The sequence below is a fragment of the Bactrocera oleae genome, chromosome 6 (genome assembly GCF_042242935.1).
Source record: "Bactrocera oleae isolate idBacOlea1 chromosome 6, idBacOlea1, whole genome shotgun sequence".
Classification (NCBI taxonomy): domain Eukaryota; kingdom Metazoa; phylum Arthropoda; class Insecta; order Diptera; family Tephritidae; genus Bactrocera; species Bactrocera oleae.
The window spans coordinates 64,760,632-64,786,619 of record NC_091540.1 but is presented as its reverse complement, the minus strand read 5'-3'; the positions used below and the strand labels follow the sequence as shown (position 1 = coordinate 64,786,619).

Sequence of the window (25,988 nt, the reverse complement as noted above, 5' to 3'; positions counted from 1 at the left end):
AAAAGCATATCTTAAGTGAAGAAAATATTGAAATAAAATTTTTTTCTGCCTCTTCTTTTTATAATTCTACATATAACGACCCATCTGTTTTTTTTAACTAATCAAACGAGAACTTTTTACTTTTGTCACTAAGGGGCATTTTATATTACAATGTTGTACAAATGTAATGAAATTTGCTTGAAATAGGTCGAGTAGCTTTTGTGATATAGAATTTCTTCTAAAGGTGGGCGATGCAAAGCCTATTGTGCCCTTTTGACACCGGCTCCTAAGAAGGCCTTCCGTACCAGAACATAAAATAGCTTACATAGTTCAATGACACATAATATAAGATGGAGGTGCAAATGTTTACAACTTTTCAAGCAATGGAATACGATTTATAAAATATTTTAAAAACACATCAACAATCTCTTCAATTATTTTTTGGTCGACTACAAACATTTTTGTTTTTATTCTCACAGGTATTTTTTACAAATCATGTTTATTAATATAATATTATTATTATAATTTACTAAAGTGCTGCCGACATTTCAGCGCGACGATAAAGATGATAATTTCAATGAAATCCATCTGAAATGTATTCACATGCTAACGAATAATTTTTGTAATATTAAAATAATTATGGTTGAATCGTAGATTTGTTAATATTTTTTACCCATTTCCATATACGAGTATTCTTTGAATATTTATAGAGCCTTTGTTAAACAGAAATTTTTACTAAAGCTCAAAGTGGGTTACACCGTGAAATTTGCTTAGTTCTCTCTCTTCTCTACACTTCTATATGTACCTGCAACTGGAGTCCATTTCGTCGGTAGCAGCACATATTTATATGACGGAAGATTTTTCACCTGAAGTTCAATATTCGTTTTATATTGCTAAAACAACAATGGCCTTAGGATTTTTTTTCTTGAATTGAAGGTTAAGTTCAGGACCTTTTCATTTGCAAAGTTGAAATTTGGTAATATTCCTATATAAATTTTAAACGGAAAAAGCTATCAGCAGTCATTCATATGGCTGATGAACACAGGGAATATTGATTCTAATCGTTAAGACGTTCCTTATCAGGCGCGCTTAACCTCAGAACAGAGATTTAATAGTGACGATGAGATGATTTTTAGCATTATAACAATAAATAAATAAATAAAGTTAAAAGCAGATGATAGCATTACTGAAAAAAATTTAAATTGAGATAGTAAATAAGCGGTTCATTTATGATTCCACACAAAACTACTTATTTTTTTTTTAATTTTTCATAACAAAACTTTCTATTTCATTATATTTATACTCTTAAAACTCACCTACACAGCTTACTCTTAAGCAACAAATGTCGATTGAATGAGTAGCAAATTTCGGTAATTGTAAATAATGAGCTTTTTTGCAAAGCTTAAGTTAGTATGAAATGCGTAGAGTTTCCGAGCGTAAATTTGGCAATGAAGAGATATGGAATGCTTGCTGAAATGCTGTTAAATATCCACAATAACCTGGTTTTGGGTAGTTTTGCGGTGAGTGCGGTGCAATGGAGGCATCCTATACGGTGGTAGGGAGCACATGCTCGCATGCTTGCTTGCTCTTTGCGCAGAGAAACGCTAGCAAAAAGGCAATATTAACAAGCATAATAAAAAAGCGAAATGCATAGCGAATAGTGAAAAATCGAACTGTGAATATCTGTGAGGAATTCAAGTTCAGTACACGCGAAGAGCTCAATCCGTTTGGACGGTGGTGAGAAATAAATTCGGAAGTCGATGGCAAAACATAATACATAGTATTTGTATTTAATAATAACAAACGTTACAACGACCCCAAACGCGATTATTTAATTGCTGACACAAAGGAATCATACTGCAGAAAATAATTTAAACAAAAAATTAAAAATATAATTACAAAAAAAAAAAAATTAATAAAGGAAATATATAATTATTGTTTTAATAAGGACTGCTCAAGCGCGATATTGATTGTTTTAATTGAAAACGCCTTATTTTAAAACAAAAGTTGATATAATTAAAAAAAATATAGAAGTGTAAGCTAAAATATTAAATATTCTTTTTGAAAAATATTATCAGCGCAACTCAACGTTATCACAATGCCATCGGAAAAATCAATTTACAATCCGAATCCGGCAATTAGCCGTGATGCCTACATATCTAGCATGGCTGAGTATAGAAAATTCTATGAGGAATCATTGGAAAATCCAGAGGAATTCTGGATGCGCGTAGCCAAACAATTTCATTGGGAAACACCAGCCGATCCAAAAAAGTTCCTGCAATACAATTTTAATATAACCAAAGGACCAATTTCCATTAAATGGATGGAAGGTGCTTCCACAAATATTTGCTATAATCTTTTAGATCGCAATGTACGCAACGGACTGGGCGACACTATATCCTATTACTGGTAAGCCAATTGACAAGCAGAAAAATAAATAAATAAATAAAGAAAAAAATGTAATAATAATAATAGTAAATATGCAAAGTGAACAGCAAACAAAGTAGAATATGGAAAAAAAATAGTGACAGGCAAATGTACGAAATCAGATGATGACGCATTTCAAATGCAGCATCGATTCGGCCAGCGCAAGGATAACGAGCGCCTACAAACACTTTAGTAATTTAAACGAATTCGCTTTTGTGCTTTCATTTCGTAATTATCGATTTTTCTCGTTGTTGTTATGAACACATGCACGAGTATATGAGAGTTGTGAAGGTAAAGCGCAGGCGATATAAACAAAGTAGTCGTATCCTGCGACACGTGTGCTTGTATGAGTATATGTGCGAACATACTTGCATTTGCATGTTTATGTGAGTGTACGTGTATAAGTAGATGTGCGCGTGTAGAGTGTATGGCTGCTAGTGTGAGCTTTCACACTGTCGCATACTCGTATTTCTCAATATAAGCCACGTTTGGCGGGGTCAGGAGTATTATGGTCCCAACAATGTCCTTAAGCGACGAAGGTAGGTGAAGTGTAGTGCCGTTGTATAGGTTAAGTGTCACGAAGAAATCGTTTTGTGTGCAATGTGTAGTGTTGGCCTTGTATATGATTTACAATCATAATTTACAGTGGCATACAAAATATTTTTGTATTGAAATGCAATTACATAACGGTTCTTAGAAGATGGTTACGTTAAATAAAACATGCACTTTTAAGCATTTTACAAAAGCTCAAGGATTTTAATTAGTTTTTGAAAATTAGTGATTTGAAAGGAAAAGCAGAAAGTGTAAAAGTAAATAACTCAAAATATCCAAAGACGCTTCATGGATATTTTTTTTAAATTTTATTTTATTAAAGGAAATACAATTATAAATAATTATACTACCTATAAAATATAACAGCACTAGCGACAAGGGCTTCAGCTGTACTTCATGGATATATTACCGCATATATTACCGCAGTTTTCATCGAAATCAAACTGCATCCTATTTCATTTGACTAAAAATGGACTTTCTATAATATTACCAATAACAGTATTAATAATAAATTCTATGTACTTTTGTCATAATGATCTTTTAGGCTTTAGCGATGAATTTAAGCTTTTCTAGACAACTAAAATATTTTAAATTCATACATATATATATAGGAAGTTAAATCCTTAAAGAATTATGCCATTTACTACTTGTTTGGATAAAGGTATTTAGTCGAATAAAATATTTTTTTTCAACTTTCGACGTTATTCATTATTTATAGACAAAAGAAATATGTTAAACCAATTTTTAGGCAGAAGTTTCTTGAAACGATATACTAGTATAGCGAATTGCTTGAAAGTTGTGTACAAATTTGCCATTTACAACTTGTTTGAGTTGTTAAAAAAGTAAGAAAAAACGTTAACTTTGGTTGCACCGAAGCTAGAATACCCTTCACAAATAAAGAAGTTTCCTAACAGAACTTGATTTTGATCGGTTAGTTTGTGTGGCAAGTATATGCTATAGTGCCAAAGAGAGACTAGTTCCCGTATATACAGACAGACTGAAATTACTAAATCTACTAGATCGTCATGCTTGAAATTTATTGTATATAATTTCTTGTATATAATTTTACTATAGTATAAAAAACGTTACCTTTAATGGAAGCTACAGGTGCTAATTTTAGACATTTTTTTAAAATTCTTTTTGAAATTAGCTAGTTATTTAAAACTATTATTTCAAGATTTCTGTTGATAAATGTGCCTCAAAAGTTTGGATTGTTTTTCAAAGTTGCAATCTCGTTGTAATTGCTTTGAACTTCAGAAATATTGTTGCATACATAATTTTATATACCTAAAATTACAAACGTGTGTGTTGCAACCCTTGCAGGAAAACTTACCAGTAGAGAATTGGTTCGGTTCTACTGCACCGAGCACCATTTTTAGTTCACGTCGAACCTTTTTGTCATGTGCGAATTTGATACTGCAATCGATATTGTCCTTTTATAAGCTCTAGAGCTTAGACTATTTCGCTATTGGTGCGAACCAGTCTGATGTGGTCGAAAATTCAGCACTCGACAATTTTAAACGAAAACCATCACGGAGTTCTTGCAATATTTTTTGCAACTTTTTATATATTTCATTAACATTTTTTATATTCGGAATATTTTAAGCCAGCTGGTCTAAATTAGGCGAAATTGCTCGTTCTAGTTTTCCTATAAGGTATTGTGCCGTGTTCTACTTATTGTTAGTATGCATGAATACATTTGAGATATAGTAGGTATAATTGACCCGAAGTCGAATAAATTTTTTATTTTGTTTTCAAAAGAAAAAGCTCACTTTATGGAAATTTGAATTCTCTTTCATTTTATGCTTTGTGCACTTCGCCATTGTTAATAATTTCCCTTGACTTTGTTTTCGAAAACTGGTTTTACATTGCAATAATAATATTTGTAGTATTGAGTGTAGTTCATTAAAAGTTGCAGGTGAACGGATTTTAAAGTTTTTTCAATTCGTGCTTTACCACAAAAGAAATTTGCTGCAACTTAACCTAGAGAGGTACATATTCCTTATGTCATCTGTTTAGATTTCCTGACGGCTAATTAGACAGACAGCTGTTCTCTTGTTTCCTAACTTCTTGCGGCAGAACAATTTCGCTCAGCAAAATCAATTGTCACTTTACCTCTGAATTTCTCATACTTTGACGGAAATTTTAGTAAGCGATTAGTAAAATCTGACAATTTGTAATTCTTATTCGTTATTCGAATGATATTTACATCCTTTTGCAAATTTAAATGCCGTTTTTGTACATTTTCTTGCGACGCTATTCTCATAAGCAGCTTTTTCTATTTTTATACTGTCTAAGTATGTTTGAATTATTTTATTTAAATTATTTATTGTACTCGTAAAGGCTTGTTATTAGAATATTTGCTAAGATGCAATGCACATAGAATTCATAAGTACATTTATAAATTTATGTACATAGTTATATGTATAATTGTCTTGCTTTAAGAAATATAATACGTATGAATAAATAAATAAACAATAATTATATGTGAGAGAAATATATTCAAACTTTTTGCAACAAGAACTTGTACGCAAGAATTTTCGGAATGTAGCAGTTTTCATCTGATCAAATTTGACCCGGACTGGACCGTTTAAACTGAACAATTAGTTTGCTGGATGTTTTGTGTTTCCAATGGAATCACGGCTAAAAAAAAATCGTTGAAAATGTAGCAGAAGTGTTTTGGAGAGTATACTTTATCACGAAAACTGGTATTTGAGTAAACGACAAAGCATTTAATGAAGGTCGTGAAGTCATCGAAAATTTGCGTCTGGCGCGGCGTCAATCCTCCACAGTTATTGACGATAACAACAGAAAAGTAAGAAAAACTGTGCTTGAAAATCGTTGTGTTGGCATCAGAAAGATAGCAAAGGATCTCAACATATCTTATGGATCGACTCAACACATTGTGGTTAATGTTTTGGGTATGAAATGTGTCAATGTTTGATTCGCACCAAAATACATGAATCTTTTGCAAAAATGACGTCAAGTAGAGGTCGCAAAAGAGACAATTGATAATGTAGCTGAATACCCTACATTCATCAAAAGTATCAAATAGTGGTGACGAGACGTGGAAATTTGAATTTGTCGTCATATCTGCAAAAGGATGCCAAAATAATTAGTAAAAAATATTGATGAACTGTTTGAATGAAATACCGATGAAGTCTCAAACTAAGGCTCCATTTTGAAATCTTATCAACAGAGAAATTATCTTCTTCTATTTCGTTGTTGTTGTTGATATTGTCGATTCAACCAACTAAAAAAATTTGACCTTGAAACAAATTTTAAAAACTAACTATCACAGATGCACTTGAAATTAATCTAAAACTTTCAAACTTACCAAATAAAAACGAGTGATATCAAAGGTTATTTCCACTTCAAAGTGTTTTTATCACAAACAATACTTGAAATTTATAGATTCCTTAAAAATATAATTGTAACAGTAGGAAAAAAATCGCAACCACAAATCCGCCGTTAACAATACACAATTATCCGATATACATATGTATTTGCAACTTATACAGAACAGCGACGAAATGTACTTCTGTATACGACTGTGTTAAGTGTGACGCGCAAAGCAGAAACGAAAAAGTCTTGGCTTTTTGCTATACATTTTTTCAATTATGTTGAGCTGATGAACAAAACTGTTAAGGGGCTTGGGAAAAATTCTTTGGGCGGATATAAATCTGGAATATTGGATTTAAAAAAAATTTCGATGTAGCAAAGAGCTTCATCAGGCAAAATACAGTAATTTAATAATCAAAATTGTTAAATCAATCCAATTAAAATAATCTTTTACATTTATGTTTGCGAATGTAAATAATTTTGTAATAGAAACCTAGTAATAGGCACTTCTAGAGTGTTATTAAGTATATAATAGGCACTTATTTAAGTTTAGTTTAAGTACGAAGACCTTTTTATAATGAGTGTTAATTAGATAATGTCTGCGACTTGGTCTACACAAATATTAAACACATGATAATGCGTCCACATAACACAATACATACATACATTCATACACATGTATACATAAATATATATAATTGTTTGTGTGACAGTGTGTGTGTGCTCTCACGCATTAAAAATTGTATATTTGCAAATGAAATGAATTTTTGCAAAAAATTATTTCCTCTTATCACTGTAAATTGAAATTTTCTGATTCTTCACAATGAAAGAGAAAGAATATATACTATATTTTTAACAGATAATTATATTCGTGTAAATATATATTTATACACTTATATTTTTATGCGTGTTTCTATAGTATATATTGTTTTTTCGTAGCTATATTTAAACTTGTTAACGTATAAAATACTTTGGAGAATTATTCATAGGAGATTATTATTATTATTATTTTTATTTTTTAGGAACTGATGTATATTTTCTAAAAGATATAAGGTATATTTTTATATTTATTTCAAATATTATATTTTACTAAAAGGCCAATAAATTTGGAGAACGGAAATATGCAACCGATTGAGGTAAAGTGAGCCTAGTGTGATAGCCTAAAAAAAGGTGATTTTTGGGAAATTAAAAAAACAAAACTATATATCAATTGTTCACGTTAAATTTATATCTACATAGCTTAAGGATATACAGTAACATTTTTGAAGAAAAAATAAGAAAAATTCTAGTCTTCGATGGCGCTGAAACCAAAAGGTCTCAACTGCTGCAGAGATTCTGTGTGGATGAAAGCTAAAAAAAAATCGTTGGTAAATATTGTCATCACAATGACCTATGGTCAAAAAAACTCCAAAAATGAGGGATTGTATGATAAAAGGAGCCGGATTGAACCAATTTTAAATTTCATACTTGGTGTGCCCATTAATCAAAATTTTAACAGAGTTTTTTCATTGTTTCCCCAACTACCAAAATCAACCGGATATGAAAAGTTAAGTTAAAAATCAAAAGAGAATAAAATTATTGGACATATCGAGCTACCTTCGTACATTACTCTGCAAGCAATAATAAGTGTCAATATGTGACTGTAAATACAATACTTGCATATTTGTAGTTGTGTGCTCACAATTATACATATCTATGATTATGAACAGATTGTTCTATAAAATGTTGCTCAAAAGTATTTATATATTTGATTAAGTCAGAGACATGTATCGTAAATATACCTTGTCATAGATACTATAAATCCATATGTAGAAAAGTGTAAATATGGAGACTAATATACAAATGCTTGAAAGGTGTGTGCAAAAAGTAAGTTGATTACTAATTCTTTTTAATTCTTTAGTTATGTAACAATATTAATATCATCCCCGTCAAACTAAATCCACTAAGTTACAATAATGCTTATTTCAATCAATGGTAGCGAATTCCCTTCCTTCAAAGCGCTCTTTAGTTCTTGAAAAATAAACGAACAACAAATAGGAGCAAGATATGTTACATAGTCTTACGATTGACAGTGTGCATTGTTTTAGTAAATGATGTGCAATCGATGATGAATACTTTTCCACAGTCCCGATTTTTTTAAACCTTTACTTCCACAACAAAAAATCGGCGAGTACGCATAAAAAAGTAACACACGCCTTGTTGAACACACCTTTTGTATTTAGTGGCACTGCTGGTTTTTATTATATATATATACATATGTGTGTATGCAATGCCGGCATAAAATAAAGTGATAAAACGTAGACAAACACACTTCACATTAAAAAAAGTGAAAAATTCTATAATCTAAGATTACGGTAATGATAATTTAAGCAAAATTGAAACGTTAGAGTGCTAACAGCTAAGCTTATAATTAGCTAATAAGTAACAGACGTTGACGTCAGGTTATAAATTAAATTTCACATTTTATATTATATATTATTATTAAAATGTGTTAAAATTGCATACTTTGCCCTTTTTTACAACTCATTTTATTAAATGTGTAAAAAAAGTAAGTAATTTTTTATTATTTACACTAGAGAAATAATTTCATTTACAAATGTACAAGTACATACACAATATGTGTGTTCATCGTAAAACCCTTGACACTGAGTTATGGCAATTGCAGTTATACAAAGTCAACACTGCCACACGCCTACATGCGCAAACGATTATCAGCTGATTTGCTTTGAATCTTTGCCTGGTTGCGGTCTGTAGATTTATGGCAACTTGAAAACTAAATTATTATTCGCAGTTAATAAATCATTTTTAAATGCATTTTTAGTATACTTTCTCCTTATCATAAATATTAATTATTAATCGAGAAACAATGTGTATTTCATCTGACTATGTGGCTTCCGAACTATTTTTGAAATATATATATAAAAAAAATATTTTTAATTCTGAATATCATAATAACAAGAAATAACCTCTTCCCTATTCGGTTGTTAAAAATTTACATGAAAAAGTAACTGAAAAGTAATTCAAAATAATTCATTACTAGAGAGTATAAAATACCTCATTAAAGCAATATTATAGTTTGCTAAGCTGTCTCTAGCTGTCATCGTTTCGTCATTTCTCTCCTCGCTATCTTTGCGCGCTGCTCTTCTGTAAAAAAATTATATAAATATGTGAAAGCAATAACAAAGCCATTAAGTTGAATTCGCCAGTGGTCGAAATTCGACCAATAAAAAATACAAGAATTAAGAATGTCGATTCATCCAACTAATTAACCTTCGAAAATAATGGTAAAAAATTTAACTATCAAACAATGCACTTGAAGTTTACTAAAAGCTTCTAACTCACCAAAATAAAGCGAATGATATCAATGGTTATTTCCACTTCAAACTATTTTTTTTTTCACAAACAATACTTGAAATTTAATGTGCGTTAAAAATGTAACTGTAGCAAAATTCAGTGTTGCAAGACGCAAAGTCTAAACACAATTAAAAGTGGAAAAATCGCAACCACAAATCCGCCGTAAACGATACACAATTCTCCGATATACATATGTATTTGCAACTTATACAGAACACCGACGAATGTTCTTCTGTATACGACTGTGTTAAGTGTGACGCGCAAAGGAGAAATAACATCGACTAATGAAAACGCGCCACCACGCTTGTAGTTTTTGTAGTCGCTAAATCTGCACCAACGTATTTTTAACTGTGTTCCCGTTGTTCACTTCTGTGAGTTTACTTCTTTCCAACGGTATAAATTTTATTCATATACTTGTATATCAACGGCAACACAGTCAAAAACGGAACATAATTTTTTTGTTAGCGTATTTATATATAGAAGAAGATGTAAATTATATAGTTCCATATGTATATAAAACATATAACTGATATCTTCAATGCCATCAAGTTTGGTTTTGCATATTCTAGACCAGCTTCACCATTGTCAAATGGTTAAAATGTAAAATTTTTGTCAAAACTGAAACAAAATTTTTTTTTGTGATTTTATAAACTGAATACTTAGGTGTGCTCTCTACTGTGACTGCCTAAAAACGGTTTAATTGTTTAAAAATTTTAAGGGTATACTCATATATTTTTTTTAGAATACACATTAATGTTTTTGTAGAAAACAGATTTACATGTTACATATTTTTTAAGTTACATGCGATCTCCAACGGCGGTAAAAAAGGTTATCCACTGCTGCAGTGATTCTGGGCTTCTGCGTGGATGAAACCTAAAAAAAAATATTCTTCTGGAAGATATTGTCTTCGCAATGACCTACGGTCGAAAAAAACCAAAAATTGGCAATATGGCGGCGTTTAAAAAAAAATTGAATTTTACTCAACATTTTATTAACTATACGATTTTTAAGGATATATTTATACATATTTGAAGAATATGTAGGTAAATTTTTGAAGAAAAAAATCTAATACTTTTCGAGTTACATGGCGATCTCTATTGGCGCCATAGAAAAATCCGCCACTGCTGCAGTGATTCCGGCTTTCTCCGTAAATGAAATCTAAAAAAAATCTCTTTAGAAGAGACCTACGGTGAGACAGATAAAAAAACTGGTAGGTCATTGTATGGAGAACTATATCCCGAACATGCAGACACAGTTTGATAGTGATTGAATCATTTGTCTCCGAGTAATCAATTAATAATTCGAAATTCTCAAAACTACGAGAAAAACGCGTAAGATAAAATGATGGAGCTAACTGAACTGAGCGGCTCCCTTCAGAAGGCTATAACTAAAAAAATTTCGAAAATAATTATTCGAAATTTTAGAATGCTACTTTTAAGGGTATACTCCATCGAAATATGACTGGCCGTGCCACTTAAAGTCAGTTATAATTTTTTATACAAAACAAACCAAAACTTTTTTCACCAAACAAATATACATTAGTTGCTTGTTCGATTCACCATCCTGCAAAGTTTGCGAATTGAATACAAAAATAAAGTATATTCCACCAACCTAATGCCTAGTAGATATATTATAACATAGAGAAAGAAACACACTTCTAAAATCTTAGCGAATCAATTACTAATTGACTGAGAATGCCTTAAGTAAACAAAAAGTCTAATAGTTTGGCTGGCTAAGCACCGGCAATTCAATAATTTTCAAAATTGTAAAATCACTTTTAATTCATTTATACTTTTCAACATGCACGCATGGGCATATGTGTGTACATATGCATATATTTGTGTTATTAAATTTGCACATCAGGCCACCTTTCATTAATCTATAAAATTTCTAAAACACGCAATGTGCTCAAAAGCTCAGACAGCAAACACCATGTACATACAAACAACTGTTAACATGTTTCACATGTTCATCTATATAAAATACTGCGTTCTCGTTCATAGTAATGTGCTTCGGCTAGCGGCAAAACAAATCTCCGAGAGTATCAGTGTTGATTTTACAAATAATTGTTTGTTTACTTTAAACTTTTTTTATTAGCACTTACTTATGGCACCTGCCTATAGACGAATATTTTTTTATATAGAGCCTAAATATTTCCTATATAGTGCAAAGCCCCAAATTAGATGCAGTTTTGTGATTTAGACTTTCAGTGAAATTTTATTTCAGTGTCTTAAATGCAAGATTGTGGCAAAAGGCAATGCAATTATGCCTCAAAGGTTATCGCAGTAGAAAATGAGCGATTTAAAAATTTTTTTTTTGTGAAAGTTTTAATTTATACCGTTAAAATATTATATATAACACATGTACAAATATGCTGGTTTTTCCAGAAAAATATTCGAGACTTCTTTTTTGATTGATTTTAATTGGTTTAATAATTAAATATGGAAAAGTCACGGACAACTTCAAAGAGTTTCGAAATAATGTCTAGAATGATATTTTAAAGGAATCAAACTTCTCTTATATATAATTGAGTTCAACAAAAAACTAAAAAAAAAAAAACAACTATTGAAACATTCTTCGAAATCACCTCTTTTTTAAGGGTCTCTATGGGTGACGGTGATTCTAGGTACTCTTGTTTCATCTGAGAGCCTATAGAGTATTTACATAAATGAGCAGTGTGACAAGCTGATTCAATTTAGCGATGTTTGTCTGTATATATACATACGAACTACTTAGTCCCTCGGCTTTTGAGATATCGATCTGAAACTTTGCACACGTCCAGTCCTCCTCAAGAAGCTGCTTGTCGGAATCGGCGATATCGGACTACTGTAGCATCTAGCTGGCGTACAAACTGACCGATTCAAATTAACTCCTTGTTAGGAAAACTTTTTCAATTGGCGAAATATTCCACGAAGTTTGACATGGATTATTATCTAAGACAATGCTATAATATTTAAGCATATTGTTGAGATTGAACCACTATAGGACATAGCTGATCAAAATCGAGCTCTTTCCATTGCCTTTTATGATGTAAGAAATGCAACCGTGAAAGGATTTATAACTTCGCTGCAGCCGAAGTTAACTTTTTTTCTTGTTTTTATACACCAACAATTCAAACACCTATATGATACTTTACTTAACCTAAAATCAATTCTTTGGTTTGGCTATACCCTGCGTTCAAACATTACTAGCCGGTAGTGTCGCCATGCGAATCACGCGATCAACGTCGCCCCATTTTTCGCAGCCAATTGGAGAACGTGGCCGCACCAGCTCCACTATACAAACATATATATTGGGAGTATTAGCATGACTACTAAATATGTATGTATGTGAAAATATTGCAAGCATAGCCGATTTTTTTCTTCACTGTTTGATTACTCACATTAGTTACATTAGCCAAATTTCTGCAAAGCCAACAAATTTCATTAACACAAGAGAGATTTCATCAATGCGGCAAAGTGAAATTTCTCATTAAAAGCACAAAGCTCTTTAGACAACTGGGAACTCTCTTAACAAACAGCTGATCCGCAAACATTTCATAATACGCTAAGTAGTTATACGTAAACATATGTTTATTGTATATATATATATATTATATATAAGCGTACGTATGAATAACAGTTTTGCTTTAAATAAAAAAGAAGACTATCTCTTGCTTACTTATAAGTGTGTCTGTCAAAGGTCTCTTGTAAAAATTGTTTGTTTTGCTTGTGCTTTCCATTGGCCTGCGCGTGGCGGGAAAATACATGCATATGTATGTATGTATGAACATATGACACTTGTTGGACAGCTATATCGCGTTGATAAGACTAATTCATAATTGAAATTTTATAAGTGAAAAGCTCAATTGCTTTACGTTAAACAATATATTTTACGCCGCCATTAGAAATATTACCACAAAAAATTCTATATACTGGTATTGATAAAAATAAAGTAGCTACTTTTTTTTGCTTCTTTTGCTTTTGAGGAAATAATCACTTCCTTTATATTTGATAATTTTCGGAGCTTTAAATTTTATTATCTCTTTAGCTGAGTTTCTTCTCTTTCATACATATTTTCTGGTTGGGATTGAATTTCGATTGTGGTTTGAACTCAGGAAACATGGATTACTTTTGGTCCGCTTCTTGCATAAATTACCTTTTTGCACAAAAAATAGATCGTCGTCAAGAACTAAAACTGCAAACTAACATCACCATTGTTAAGGAGTTCGAGAGGTTAAAAGAGTTTATGACAGAAAAACACGATTTTTCTTTTTAACAGGTGTTTTATTTAATACATAAATAAATACACTGAATATCTACAAAATTTCAATGCACATACTTTAATAATCGGCGATTAATTTTGAAAATTTTTGGAAAAAAACAGAAAAGTTAATTGGGTGTATGCATTAATTCGTGCGGTTTTTTTACGAAAATTAAGACTTTATTGTGAAAAAATTGTTATACATTTAATGTTCAAAGTATTGCCCATCGGAAGCTATGATATTTGCCCATCTTTCTGGCAGTTTGTGGATAACATCCCAAAAGAACTTCTCCGGCTTGGAGGTCAAGAAAGAATCAATCCAATTTCTGATACCCTGTTCTGAAGAGAAGCGTACTCCGGTGAGGGCATTTTGAATTGATCTGAACAAGTGGTAATCGGAAGGTGCTATGTCTGGGCTATAAGACGGGTGAGGTAGAACTTCCCACCCACAGTTTTCCAAATAGTTTTTAACTGGCCTTGCAACATGTGGCCGAGCGTTGTCATGATGAAAAATTATTGATTCGTGTCTGGTCGCATATTCTGGTCGTTTTTCCGCGATGGGGGTTATCATAATGAATCCATTTTTCATCGCCAGTGACAATCCGATGCAAAAACGACTTCTTTTGGTGGCGTTGAAGCAACATTTCCGACATGCAGAATCGACGTTCGACGTCTCTTGGCTTTAATTCATAAGGCACCCAATTTCCAAGCTTCTGGATGAATCCTAATGATTTTAATCGTCTGGAAACGGTTGCTTGATCAACTCCTAATACTTTTGCAAGTTCTTCTTGCGTCTGGCATGCATCTGCGTCGAGCAATGTCTCCAATTCTTCGTCTTGAAGTTTGTTTGGCTGTCCGGGTCGTTCTCCGTCGTCTAAGTCGAAATTGCCACTTTTAAACCGTGCAAACCACTTTTGGCACGTTCGTTCGGCTAAAGCATGGTCACCATAAACGTCCAGTAAAATACGATGGCTTTCGGCAGCACTTTTCTTCATGTTAAAATAATGAAGAAGAACTCCCCGCAAAAACACTTTATCTGGTACAAATTTCGACATTTTCAAATGAATGAAACAAATTGTTGTTCACGCTCAAACAATTTATATCTACTGAAAACGACGCGAAATGGCAGTACCTTTAAAATGAATATAGCCACAGATGAATACGACGCGAAATAATACTAGTAGAGCCCTCTCTTAGAAAACCGCACGAATTAATGCAATGAAAATAATGATCAAACTAGTCTACATTTCGATTTTTGACCAAACGGCAGCTTTCCAAACAAATTCTCTGTTTTTTTTTGTTTTAATTTACAGTTCAGAATGGCTTAAAATATCGCAATTATTATCTAAAATCTTATTCCTTTTATCAATACCTGAAATATATATCTATAAATTATATGATAATAACAAAATTTAATCATCACTCAACCAACTTCCAAAACACTTAACCCGCTTATCAGCTCATTGCCTGAAATTGTAGACAAATTCCTTTTTTTTTTGGTTCCTGAACTCGCGTTTTGCTAATGAAATATATAGAAATACCTAGCAACATAATCCAACAACAATATCGCGTAACGCAATGACATAACTTCTATTGGATTTCTGGCTTATCAATAATTTCTCTTAAGATTCCATCACCACTTTCTCTTACAACGAAAAAACACTCCACGACCCGGTGTGGTTTTCTATATCACTACATAACGGATGTAAAAATGTAAAAGGTCTAATAAATTTTCTCCAGAAATTATATTTGTAAAAGGATATATACTCGTTTGTATATACATATGTATGCATTTTTATGTATGTATATATAGAATTATTAGTTGGCTAAACACACGCTAATTTTATAAACAAATTTTGCTTAGTGCAATGACTTGGAATATTTGTAATGCATTTGCTTACATACATCTATATTTGTTCGAAGGTGCATGTGAGCTGCATTACCTATTATTTTTACATATATGATTTGTACATATGTCGATATATGTATTTATAATTTATTTAAAAAAAATAAACAAATATTTGTTCAGCCTTTGTAAAGGTGTTGACGTAAATCGCCATAAATTTACTGTTTACAATTTTTACGAATTCGAAACGCTTATTAAATTTTTTACTATTAATAAATATTAATTTGTATATGGGAGGCTTAAAAGTAGTTGCCTTCGGCAGCGATACAAGAATTATTGCGATTTTCAACTTTTTCATGCCATTTTTGTGCAACGATTTGCATTTTTCCATAAAATAGAGTTTAGTTAGTTTCCGCTATTACCTCTTCATTATCGCAAAATTTCTAAGGGTCACTTGATGGCAGGAACCATTATTTTAACAGCAGACTGTTTCGTCAATCCATGTTTTGTATTCGGTTTATCGAGTGCAGTCTGCATGGAAGACTGTTCTGAGCGAATTAACGGAGCCCATGCCTCATTCATTGTCCCATATCGATGCCAAAAATTCGCTTTAATAAAATTGAAAAGCTCCAAACACTGCTGGGAGTTTTAAATTGCTGAACGATATGTCCAACACGTCCCTTTGATATCTTCAGAATGTCGGTTATATCGATCAACTTCATTTTGCGTGGTCATCCAAAAACATGTTATGCATTTTTTTGTTGATATTTTCGTCCAGTATCTTTTGACTTTCATTGGGTATATCGTTTTTGTTGCTCATATGAACTGAACACAAATTAGCAAATCAATTGCGATTGGTTGTTCGCCTGGCACAGAGTCTGAATATCACTCATCAAGACTATTTTTGGTATCAACAACGCATTTAAAAAAATAATAGTGTTTCATTAACAAGCATTAAGTATAAGTATACGAACTTATCAGCCAGCGTGTAAGGCCAAACTAATTGACTAATACTAATAACTGCTTTAGATGGTATTAACCTTATAATTCAGTTATCATTTTTAAAAAGCAGTTTGGTGCTAATTTATACGCAAAGCGTTGAATTTTAATTATTTAAAAAAGTTGTTAAAAAGGCGAAAGATAATGTGACTAAATATGACAGTATGACAGTGACATACTAAATGACAGTATTTACCTCATAAAAACAGAGCTAAATTTTGGCGTTTGGTATATGCCTCTATACATGCTTTTTGAGAGCAGAAATAACTCTCTGAGAGGAGCTTGGAAATTGTCTACATTTTATCAAAACAACTACTTTAACTTCTCTTTTACACAGTTCATACATAAAGATGATGTGTTGATATTTATGTACTTAACTACATTCTACAATTTCATTGAGATCATTTTGAATTTAGAAAAATATATGAAAACTATTTACATATATAGTTATTGCAGATGTTCAGAAAGGGATTTTTTTAAATGAATAATGCACATGTATGACATATTTTATATACAAATGTTTTTATTACTTATTGTTGAGAACTTGTAGACTAAGCGTCGTCAATAAGTCTATAAAGTTTTTATTGCTCTTTTTCTTCTATTGCTTGGTCATTCAAAGAATATGTGGGGCTGTTAAGCGTCTTTTTGTTTTCTCGATGAAAGTCTATTAGCCATAAATTACTCAGAAATATTCCTTTATTAGATTTTTTAGATACTGTTTTTACATTTTAAAACGAACTTTGGTGGCATACGTAACGTTGACACAGTTTACGTTTTTTCCATGTGGCCGATTCATTTTTATCGCAAAAAGTTTGTACGACGTTGTTTATAATTAAAAGGTGATTAAGAAAATATTGATTCACAACATGTCTATATTTAAGTGCAATTAATAATCGGGTGGCATCAGTTTAGATTAATTTTGTTTACAGAATGTTATCATGCGATCTTTTGTACCAGCTAATTCCCAACTGTCATTTTATTAAAGAAATGATATGTAGTATATATACAGTACATTAAATTATGATATGATTGATAAAGAAATTTCTAAGAATGGTCTCTTATATGAGTTAATACAAGTATGTGAAATAATCGATTCCCTTTAACTCTCATGCCAACAACGTGCTGAGACAAAGTAAATGTGAGATAATGCGTATAGCTACCAAACAAGCTGATCGATCAAAATCCAGTCTCTGTATGAAATTTTTGTATTTGACGAGATATCTTTATGAGATTTAACGCGGATTATTTTCCAAGACAACCGTACAATCTTCGAAGAAATAGTAGGTAAATAGATGGGACCACTTTAGTGTCCAAATCAAGACAAAGATCTTTTAATACCTATATTTTGGTATACAAAATTCACAGCAGTATTACAGCTGCTTGGTGCATTACAGCTGCTCGGCGAAGTTAGCGTTGTTTTGTAGTTAGTATAAAAATATAATATTTTATGATTTATCAACGAATAGAAATGTAGATTGTGAATGATATGGAATGCTGCTGTAACTAAAGCGAAAGGTCGATTTGACCTCAAAATCGCCACAAAGAAACCGCCTTACTATTTCGAGTAATTCGCTAAGGTTATAAAGCGTTAAGTAGACCAGCTTTTTCTTCAAGCAATTTAAGGTGCTATAAAATATATATGAAAATAATTATTCAATGTCTTTGGTGTGTTTTATCAATCAATATGCGTGAAAGAACTAACCGTTAGCACTTTACTTCCGTTCGCCTTGCAACAGATCACGTTTCATTGTTTCTGCTAATCCATGCTGCCATACCAGTTGACCTTTAATTGAAAATTGCACAATGGCAACAAACACTTTCTATTAAGCGCTTTTGTTTCATTTGCTTTGCATACTATGTCTATACATACATACATATGTACATATGTAAAAGTTGAGAGACAAATACAAAATTGCTAGTAATTCATTGTATTGACTTGCGTTTGTTGCTTAATCGCCTGCCATCGCTGGAGCACAGTTCTTTTTAGCTTTGGCGTGTTTTATTTTTCGAAATGCAATATAACTGTATTTAGTGAAATTGTAAATCGTTTCAATTCATTTTATTCAATTCGATTTGCAAGTACCGTATATGCATACATATGTATATATGTAATAAAAATGCTCGTGTTTGCTTTTCTCGAAAGTCTGGAATTTTAATTCGCATTTAAATTCAAGCATATAACTCGACATACATATATGCATACAAGTATATGGTATATGCGTATGTATCCATAAAATAAATATATATATTTGTAAGCACAGTGTGTGCAGTGTATTTAAAAAATTTGCAATTGAGTTTCACGCATTAAAGGCAAAATTTACAATACTTTTGTAGGCATCAGGTGGTGTTACACTGGGAAAAATACATAGCTTATTCTAACATACCTATAAGACGCTTGTGAAAGGAGAAAAAATTAAATAACCAAGTACAATATTTATTTTGTGTTATGAGTACTGTTGAACTAGTTTATGTAATTGCAAGTATTTCTGTATTCCTGTGTTATAGCGATTTGCACGGTTTTAAAGCATGCCGAATATGTGATAATTGATGCGAGTTTGCATATTTTAAGACTAAATTTATTTTTTATACTCTTACGAAGAACGTAAAATAAAATTTAGTGAATTTCTCTTTCTTCCGCACAATTTTGACTCGTTGGTAATACTTTTCCAGCCCGCCATTCCCCTATTATTAAACGCCAGACTGTTGTAATATTCGTAAAATTACTTAACTTTCGTAGTTTCGAACATGGATAAGTCGAAGTCGAATAACAAGTCAATTCAGAAAACTTGGAATTGTTTTTATCTCAGAAATTGCTGCTCGACGGTCTTTTATAGGTGATATGCAAAGAAAATCTTAACTTAATGCAAAGAAAGACTTCCTGACTCTTGGAAAATCTGAGAGATATTTACCTGAAACTCTCTTTCTCACGCTGTAGTATTAACATTTTTCTCCTTTCCACCGTCCAATTTTGTCTGCTTTGGTAGAAATTTTCCAGCTTGAAACCCCACCATTCCCGTATTAAAAGCCAGATTTCTATAGTATTCGAAAAACTGCTAAAATTTCGTTATGCGAAAGTTGAAAACTCAATTCAGAAAAATTGGTGTTGCCTTCTGCTAAAAATTAGCATTTTATAAGGTGACTTCTCGAGGTTATGTTATATTGGTATTGTCTTTATCTCAGAAATACCTAGAGAAATCGAAGATTACTCCTCCTGGCATTTTTCTCACTCAATAGAATCGGATGAGATATCATCAGGAGTCCTGGGTAATGTCATCAGAATTGGTAAAAAATCTTGAAGCATAGCTAGTAAATTTCGTTAAACGAAGATAGCGCTTTCGCATGTTGAAAAATGTTAGAAAAGCCAACATCAGAATAAGAATCTGGATGTATACAACAACAAGATACCATTAAACTTAGAATCAATTTATTGAAAGTTAGTACCGTTTTTCAAATATTAATCAAATACAGGTTGAAACTGTCGCACAATTTAGCGAATGACGCCGAAACCGAAATATCAAAATTCACTGAAGGCAAATTGAGTTAAGCCTTGGCGTTGACGATAATAAAAATTTGTTTTGAAATACGTGAAAATGCAGGTTTCTTTCTTTCTGATCCCTTCTTTTACCGTTATGTAAGCAAAATCTGAAACATAAAAATGCTTTCAAGGGCATTGAAAATCATAGCTCAGTGGTGGCCTTACCGGAAATGAATCATATTTATGAATATAGGCAATCATTCAATAACATATGTCGGCTTTAGCATAAATCGTTAATTATCAATTATGCCGTGCGGACTGTCTAATTGACAGCGAAATTTAAGCCAAGCATATTATAATTACTAAGTCACGTACAGGCTAGATGTAAGTTAGATAGAAGCTAGATAGTAAGCGTACTGATAATTGAGCTGATGAATTTTAGTTTATCACCGCCAGTCAGAGATACACAGCGTGATCATATTGACAAGCCGTAAATTAGCAAAAAAAAATAGTCAAAACGACGATAATTATTTTACGGTTTGACGGCAATTGAACACACACACTTCTTAACACGTGAGAATATATGATGAGATTGTACTATCATCTTATTAGATGAAATTATTTGCTGTTAGCAATATTCAAAGAGAACTTTTTTTTCATAAGTGTTATATATATTTAGAAAACTGCTGATATCTACAAACAATTCACAGTAAAACTCCATTTTTCTTCTATATTTCACGCTTGCAGGGAAGGCAACCATCCCGATGATTATTCTCGTGGTCTCACCTATCGCAAATTGCTGGAAGAAGTCTGTCGCTTCGCCAACGTACTTAAAGATCATGGCATTAAGAAAGGTGATCGTGTCTCAATTTATATGCCGATGATTCTTGAACTGCCGATCGCCATGTTGGCATGTGCCCGCATCGGTGCTGTACATTCCATTGTTTTCGCCGGCTTCTCATCCGATTCGTTGGCGGAACGTATGTTCGATTGCCAGGCAAAGGTTTTGATCACCGCTGATGGTGCTTGGCGTGGCGAGAAACCATTGTACCTGAAGGCACTCTGTGATATCGCATTGGAGAAGGTCGAGGAGATGGGTCACACGGTGGAAAAGTGTATTGTGGTGTCACATTTAAAACGTGTAACACCCTGTGTTGAGGATCATGTCGAACAGGATATACCGTGGACGGATGATCGTGATTTCTGGTGGCACGAGGAGATGGAAGACAAAGAGCCAGCCTGTTATCCTGAATGGATGGATGCCGAAGATCCACTTTTTATGTTGTATACAAGTGGTTCCACTGGCAAGCCAAAGGGTGTTTTGCATACTACAGCGGGTTATTTGTTGTATGCGGCAACAACATTCAAAATTGTCTTCGACTATAAGCCAGGTGATATTTATTGGTGCACAGCTGATATTGGCTGGATCACCGGACACACGTATGTGGTGTATGGACCGTTGGCTAATGGCGCTACATCGGTGATGGTGAGTATTGTGGTTTTCTGGAATGTTTTAGCACAGTTTTATAAGATTTTCATTCAACTCTTATAGTTCGAGGGTACACCTTTCTATCCTGATAATGATCGCTTTTGGGCAGTGATCGACAAATACAAGGTGACACAATTCTACACCGCTCCAACAGCTATACGTGCGCTTATGAAGTTCGGTGAAGCACCGGTTTTGAAGCACAACCTAAACGGTCTGAAGTGAGTTCGAACAAATTTTGAGAGCTTTAGCTTTTAAAAATATATTAATGGCCTCTTTTTTTTACTAAAGGGTACTTGGCAGCGTAGGTGAACCCATCAATCCAGAAGCTTGGCTGTGGTTCTATCGTTATATTGGCAAAGAGAAATGCTCGATTGTTGACACATTCTGGCAGACAGAGACTGGTGGTCACGTGATCACACCCATTCCCGGCGCTACGCCGATGAAACCTGGCTCAGCGGTAAGTTATATTTGATGTTTTATTAATAAAACAGTTTAGATATATGTATATATATTGTATATTTTTTTTTTGTTCTGCAGTCATTCCCATTCTTTGGCGTTAAGCCGACCCTACTCGATGAGAGTGGTATTGAAATCAAGGGCGAAGGTGAAGGCTATTTAGTATTCTCACAACCATGGCCGGGTATGATGCGCACGTTGTTTGGAAATCATGAACGTTTTGAGAGTACATACTTCTCGAAATTCCCTGGCTTCTATTGCACTGGAGATGGTGAGTTGGCTTTTGGGTTTCCCATACAAAAATTTATTGTATTTTAGTATTTTTGAGTAAATCTTGCACTAGGAATAACCTTTTTCGACACCGTTTCCAAGACAGTTGGGTACATGTACGTAACCGGAACGGACACAGATTTTTATCCGGCCAAGAACTGTAGCATTTCCCCAAAATACCCTCGGAATGTTTTCAGCCGCTACAGCAACAACCAACCCTTTCGTTCTTTTATGGTTGTGTTCTTCTATAAGATGTTGATCTATAAACTCATTTAATACTCATATATTCCTTTCATACTATGCTATCTATTAATGGGATCCATAATAACTTCCATAATTTCTCCCTGCAGTATCATTTTACATTCCCATATAAGTAGAACTCCTCTTTTGGTATTCTTAGGTATTTTAAGATCTCGATTCAGACCTCAAAATTTATTTTGGTTAGATTTTTTACAAGCCGACTCCACGTGAACTTTAAAGATCGTGATATTATCGGCATTTTATTGGAAAATCCCTAACCTTGTAGTCAACTTTCTTGTTAAAACACCTCATGGACTTACCATGATTAAGGCTTCCTAATTCTCAAAGAAGTGAATGATATCTTTGAGCAGTCTTTGAGCTTTTCGTATCATACATCACGCTATAGAACGGTCACGATTTGAAAAGCAACATAGACTCTTTAACTACAATTTCACAACAACCAAAAAATCTGAAACTAATAACGTTGCTAGACGGGTCCATAGGTCTCGCTGATTTTTTTTTGCATAAATATTAAGATCCTTTTTGAATTCATATTTTCAATAATTCCTAAACTCATTTAAGGTGCACGCCGCGACGCTGACGGTTACCTCTGGATCACCGGACGTGTCGATGACATGCTTAACGTTTCTGGACATCTTATGTCCACAGCCGAAGTGGAATCTGTGCTTACCGAACATCATCGTGTAGCCGAAGCTGCTGTCGTCTCACGACCACATGCAGTGAAGGGTGAATGCCTCTACTGCTTCATAACACCCAATGAGAATGAAACTTTCGATGCCAAGCTCGTATCGGAATTGAAGAAATTGGTACGTGAACGTATCGGACCTTTCGCTATGCCCGATGTGGTACAACATGCACCCGGTTTGCCCAAAACACGCTCCGGCAAAATAATGCGTCGTGTGCTGCGCAAAGTAGCGTTGAATGATCGTAATGTTGGCGATATCTCAACGCTGGCCGATGAGAGCATCGTGGATCAATTATTTAAGAATCGACCGGCGGAAAAGTAAATAACAGTAAAATGAGGAATGTACAACTGCGACATGCATACAAACAAAAGTAGGTAGAGTGGTGTATGTTTGTATGAAAAAGATACAAAAAATTTTAGAAATAATTTGTAAAAAGTAGGAAATGGAAAAGACGCCGACGTCGATGTGCAACGATACAGTTAGTGGGCAGCGAATTGGTGCTAGGCATTTAAAAATATGCTTGACAACAAACAAAATCAAACACAAAGAGCGATGAAAATTCGCACAAGTCACAATAGATCAATACAAACCAACATTTTCTAGCTGTTTTTTTAGATTTTATGTGTATCGTGCAAGCTCACTCGTATTATGCATATGTACATATGTATGAATAATGAATAATAATAATGAACTCTCCAAATATTTTAAGTGTGTAAGTAAATAAGTTTTCTTTAAGTTTTAAACACCATAGCACAAATTTTGGTTTCCAGGTTTCCAAGATTTGGTTCTTTCGAAAAGTTTAGGCGCATAATAAGAGGTGATTATTTTTTTTTTTAATTAAATGTCATTAACAAATTCAACTTAGACAGACATTTCATATAAAAACATTAAAAAATAATAGATTAATCAGAATTATGAGATGAGTTAATTTAGCTTAAGATGCTAAGCTCACATTCCATAGAATGAAGTTCAAATCAAAAATATTCGAGAGAAACATTTTTTTTGTTTTTGCAAAGAAGCGTATTACCAGCTATTTGAGGCTGAGAATATGCTCAGCGAACTACAGATACTATTGTACATATGACTTATTGTATAAACGCTTTTGAATCGAATTCATTAATATGTATCCTAACACTTAAATATTTTTAAGTGAATAACTTAAAGAAAATTTTGGCAACAAAAAAAAAAAAAAACATTAAACAAATTGATAACACAAGTGGCAAGTTTTTAAGTTAAAGAAAAATTATTTTATGCGCAGAAAAGTTTTAGCCAGTAATGCCTGCCTCAAATGGTTGTAAAATTTTTGACTTCTCTGATTATGCGCCTGTCAACTGTATGTACATTTGTAGCTTGCTATTCCAGTATATTCTTAACACATAATTTACTTGCAATCTATATATACATATGTACATATATACATAGTATATGGCATATGTATATTTGTAGCATTGAAAAATAAATATGTAATTATGTAGTAATGAAAATATAATTTTATAGCGAAGGCAAATGTTAAACAAGGAATCAAATATACCACAAATACATATAAACATACATAAAAAATACATATGTATTTATGAAAGTTTGTAGTAAAAATCATTAATTTAGTGAATTATCTCATATACATATGTACGGCATATATTTGAAATACATACATATGTAAGTAGTTTTTAAATTAGTTTCTGTATAACTTCTTAGCGCATTGGTTTATAGAGAGCATGTTTAGCAATTAGTTTTTAATATAACACCATTTTGATATGAATGCACTCGTTTTTTTCGCTTATAATTATTTTTATTTAATGAACTTTGCTTTTTACTTTGGAATTATTGTAGATTTTTTATGTGATAAATGCGTATATATTATATTAATTTAAAGTATAGAAATATATATTAAAATATATTGTTATGTAGATTTTTATTATGTTTAGAAATGTATGGACTTGTAAGAAATGTCAGAAATACATAACAAAACAAAAAAATAGTAAACATTTAAACACAAAAAATTTTAGTTTTCATACCACACTGAAGACAGGCTCGCTTAGTGTATACATGTGCATTTATATATATATATAAGCATACTTATATATATATGTATATATATGCATGCATGTGGGTAGACATTACGTCTGCGTAAAAGGTAAGTAAATTGCTTACTTAGGCTTAATTTTAAATCTGATTTTCGGGATTAATTTTTGTTTATTTTTCAAACCGGTATTTTAATTGATTAATATTTTAAAATTCTTAGGATACGTTTTTTTTACTTTTTTTATTCCGATATTTGGGATTAGAAATTTGATAACTGTTTTAAATAAAATGTTTGGTATTACAAATTTAAACAAAATTTAATTGAAATGTCAATTCAATTAGTTTTAATGCATTATTTGCAACAATCCTTCATATCTTGTTATTGTGTTCTAAAATACGCGTTGGAATTTAGCTAATAGTCGTTGTGCTCGATTAGTAGTATGTTCTCGATTATTAGTGAATAATTTTTTTTCTTGTTTCTCATTTTGAATTTAGCATTCTCTTTTATGAAAATTGTTTATATATAAATATACATTAATACCAATTTATTGACGAACTTTTTAGAAAAAACAAAAAAACTTTAAAAAT

General features: G+C 32.4%; 1 protein-coding gene across 1 annotated transcript; it reads left to right on the top strand.

Annotated features, from left to right (window-relative positions):
• Nucleotides 1-1,672: 1,672 nt before the first annotated feature.
• Nucleotides 1,673-24,709, top strand: AcCoAS (acetyl coenzyme A synthase). The gene is made up of 6 exons (XM_014247611.3): nucleotides 1,673-2,388; nucleotides 20,964-21,702; nucleotides 21,769-21,923; nucleotides 21,994-22,162; nucleotides 22,243-22,432; nucleotides 23,254-24,709. The coding sequence occupies exons 1-6, from the start codon at nucleotides 2,078-2,080 to the stop codon at nucleotides 23,697-23,699; spliced, it is 2,010 nt and encodes a 669-aa protein (XP_014103086.2). The 5' UTR covers nucleotides 1,673-2,077; the 3' UTR covers nucleotides 23,700-24,709.
• Nucleotides 24,710-25,988: the final 1,279 nt, after the last annotated feature.

Excerpts from the sequence above, each read along its gene's own strand:
- AcCoAS (XM_014247611.3), top strand. The coding sequence starts at position 2,078 with ATGCCATCGGAAAAATCAATTTACAATCCGAATCCGGCAATTAGCCGT. Across the intron at positions 2,389-20,963 it reads GACACTATATCCTATTACTG|GGAAGGCAACCATCCCGATG; the intron begins GTAAGCCAATTG and ends TCACGCTTGCAG. Across the intron at positions 22,163-22,242 it reads CGATGAAACCTGGCTCAGCG|TCATTCCCATTCTTTGGCGT; the intron begins GTAAGTTATATT and ends TTTGTTCTGCAG.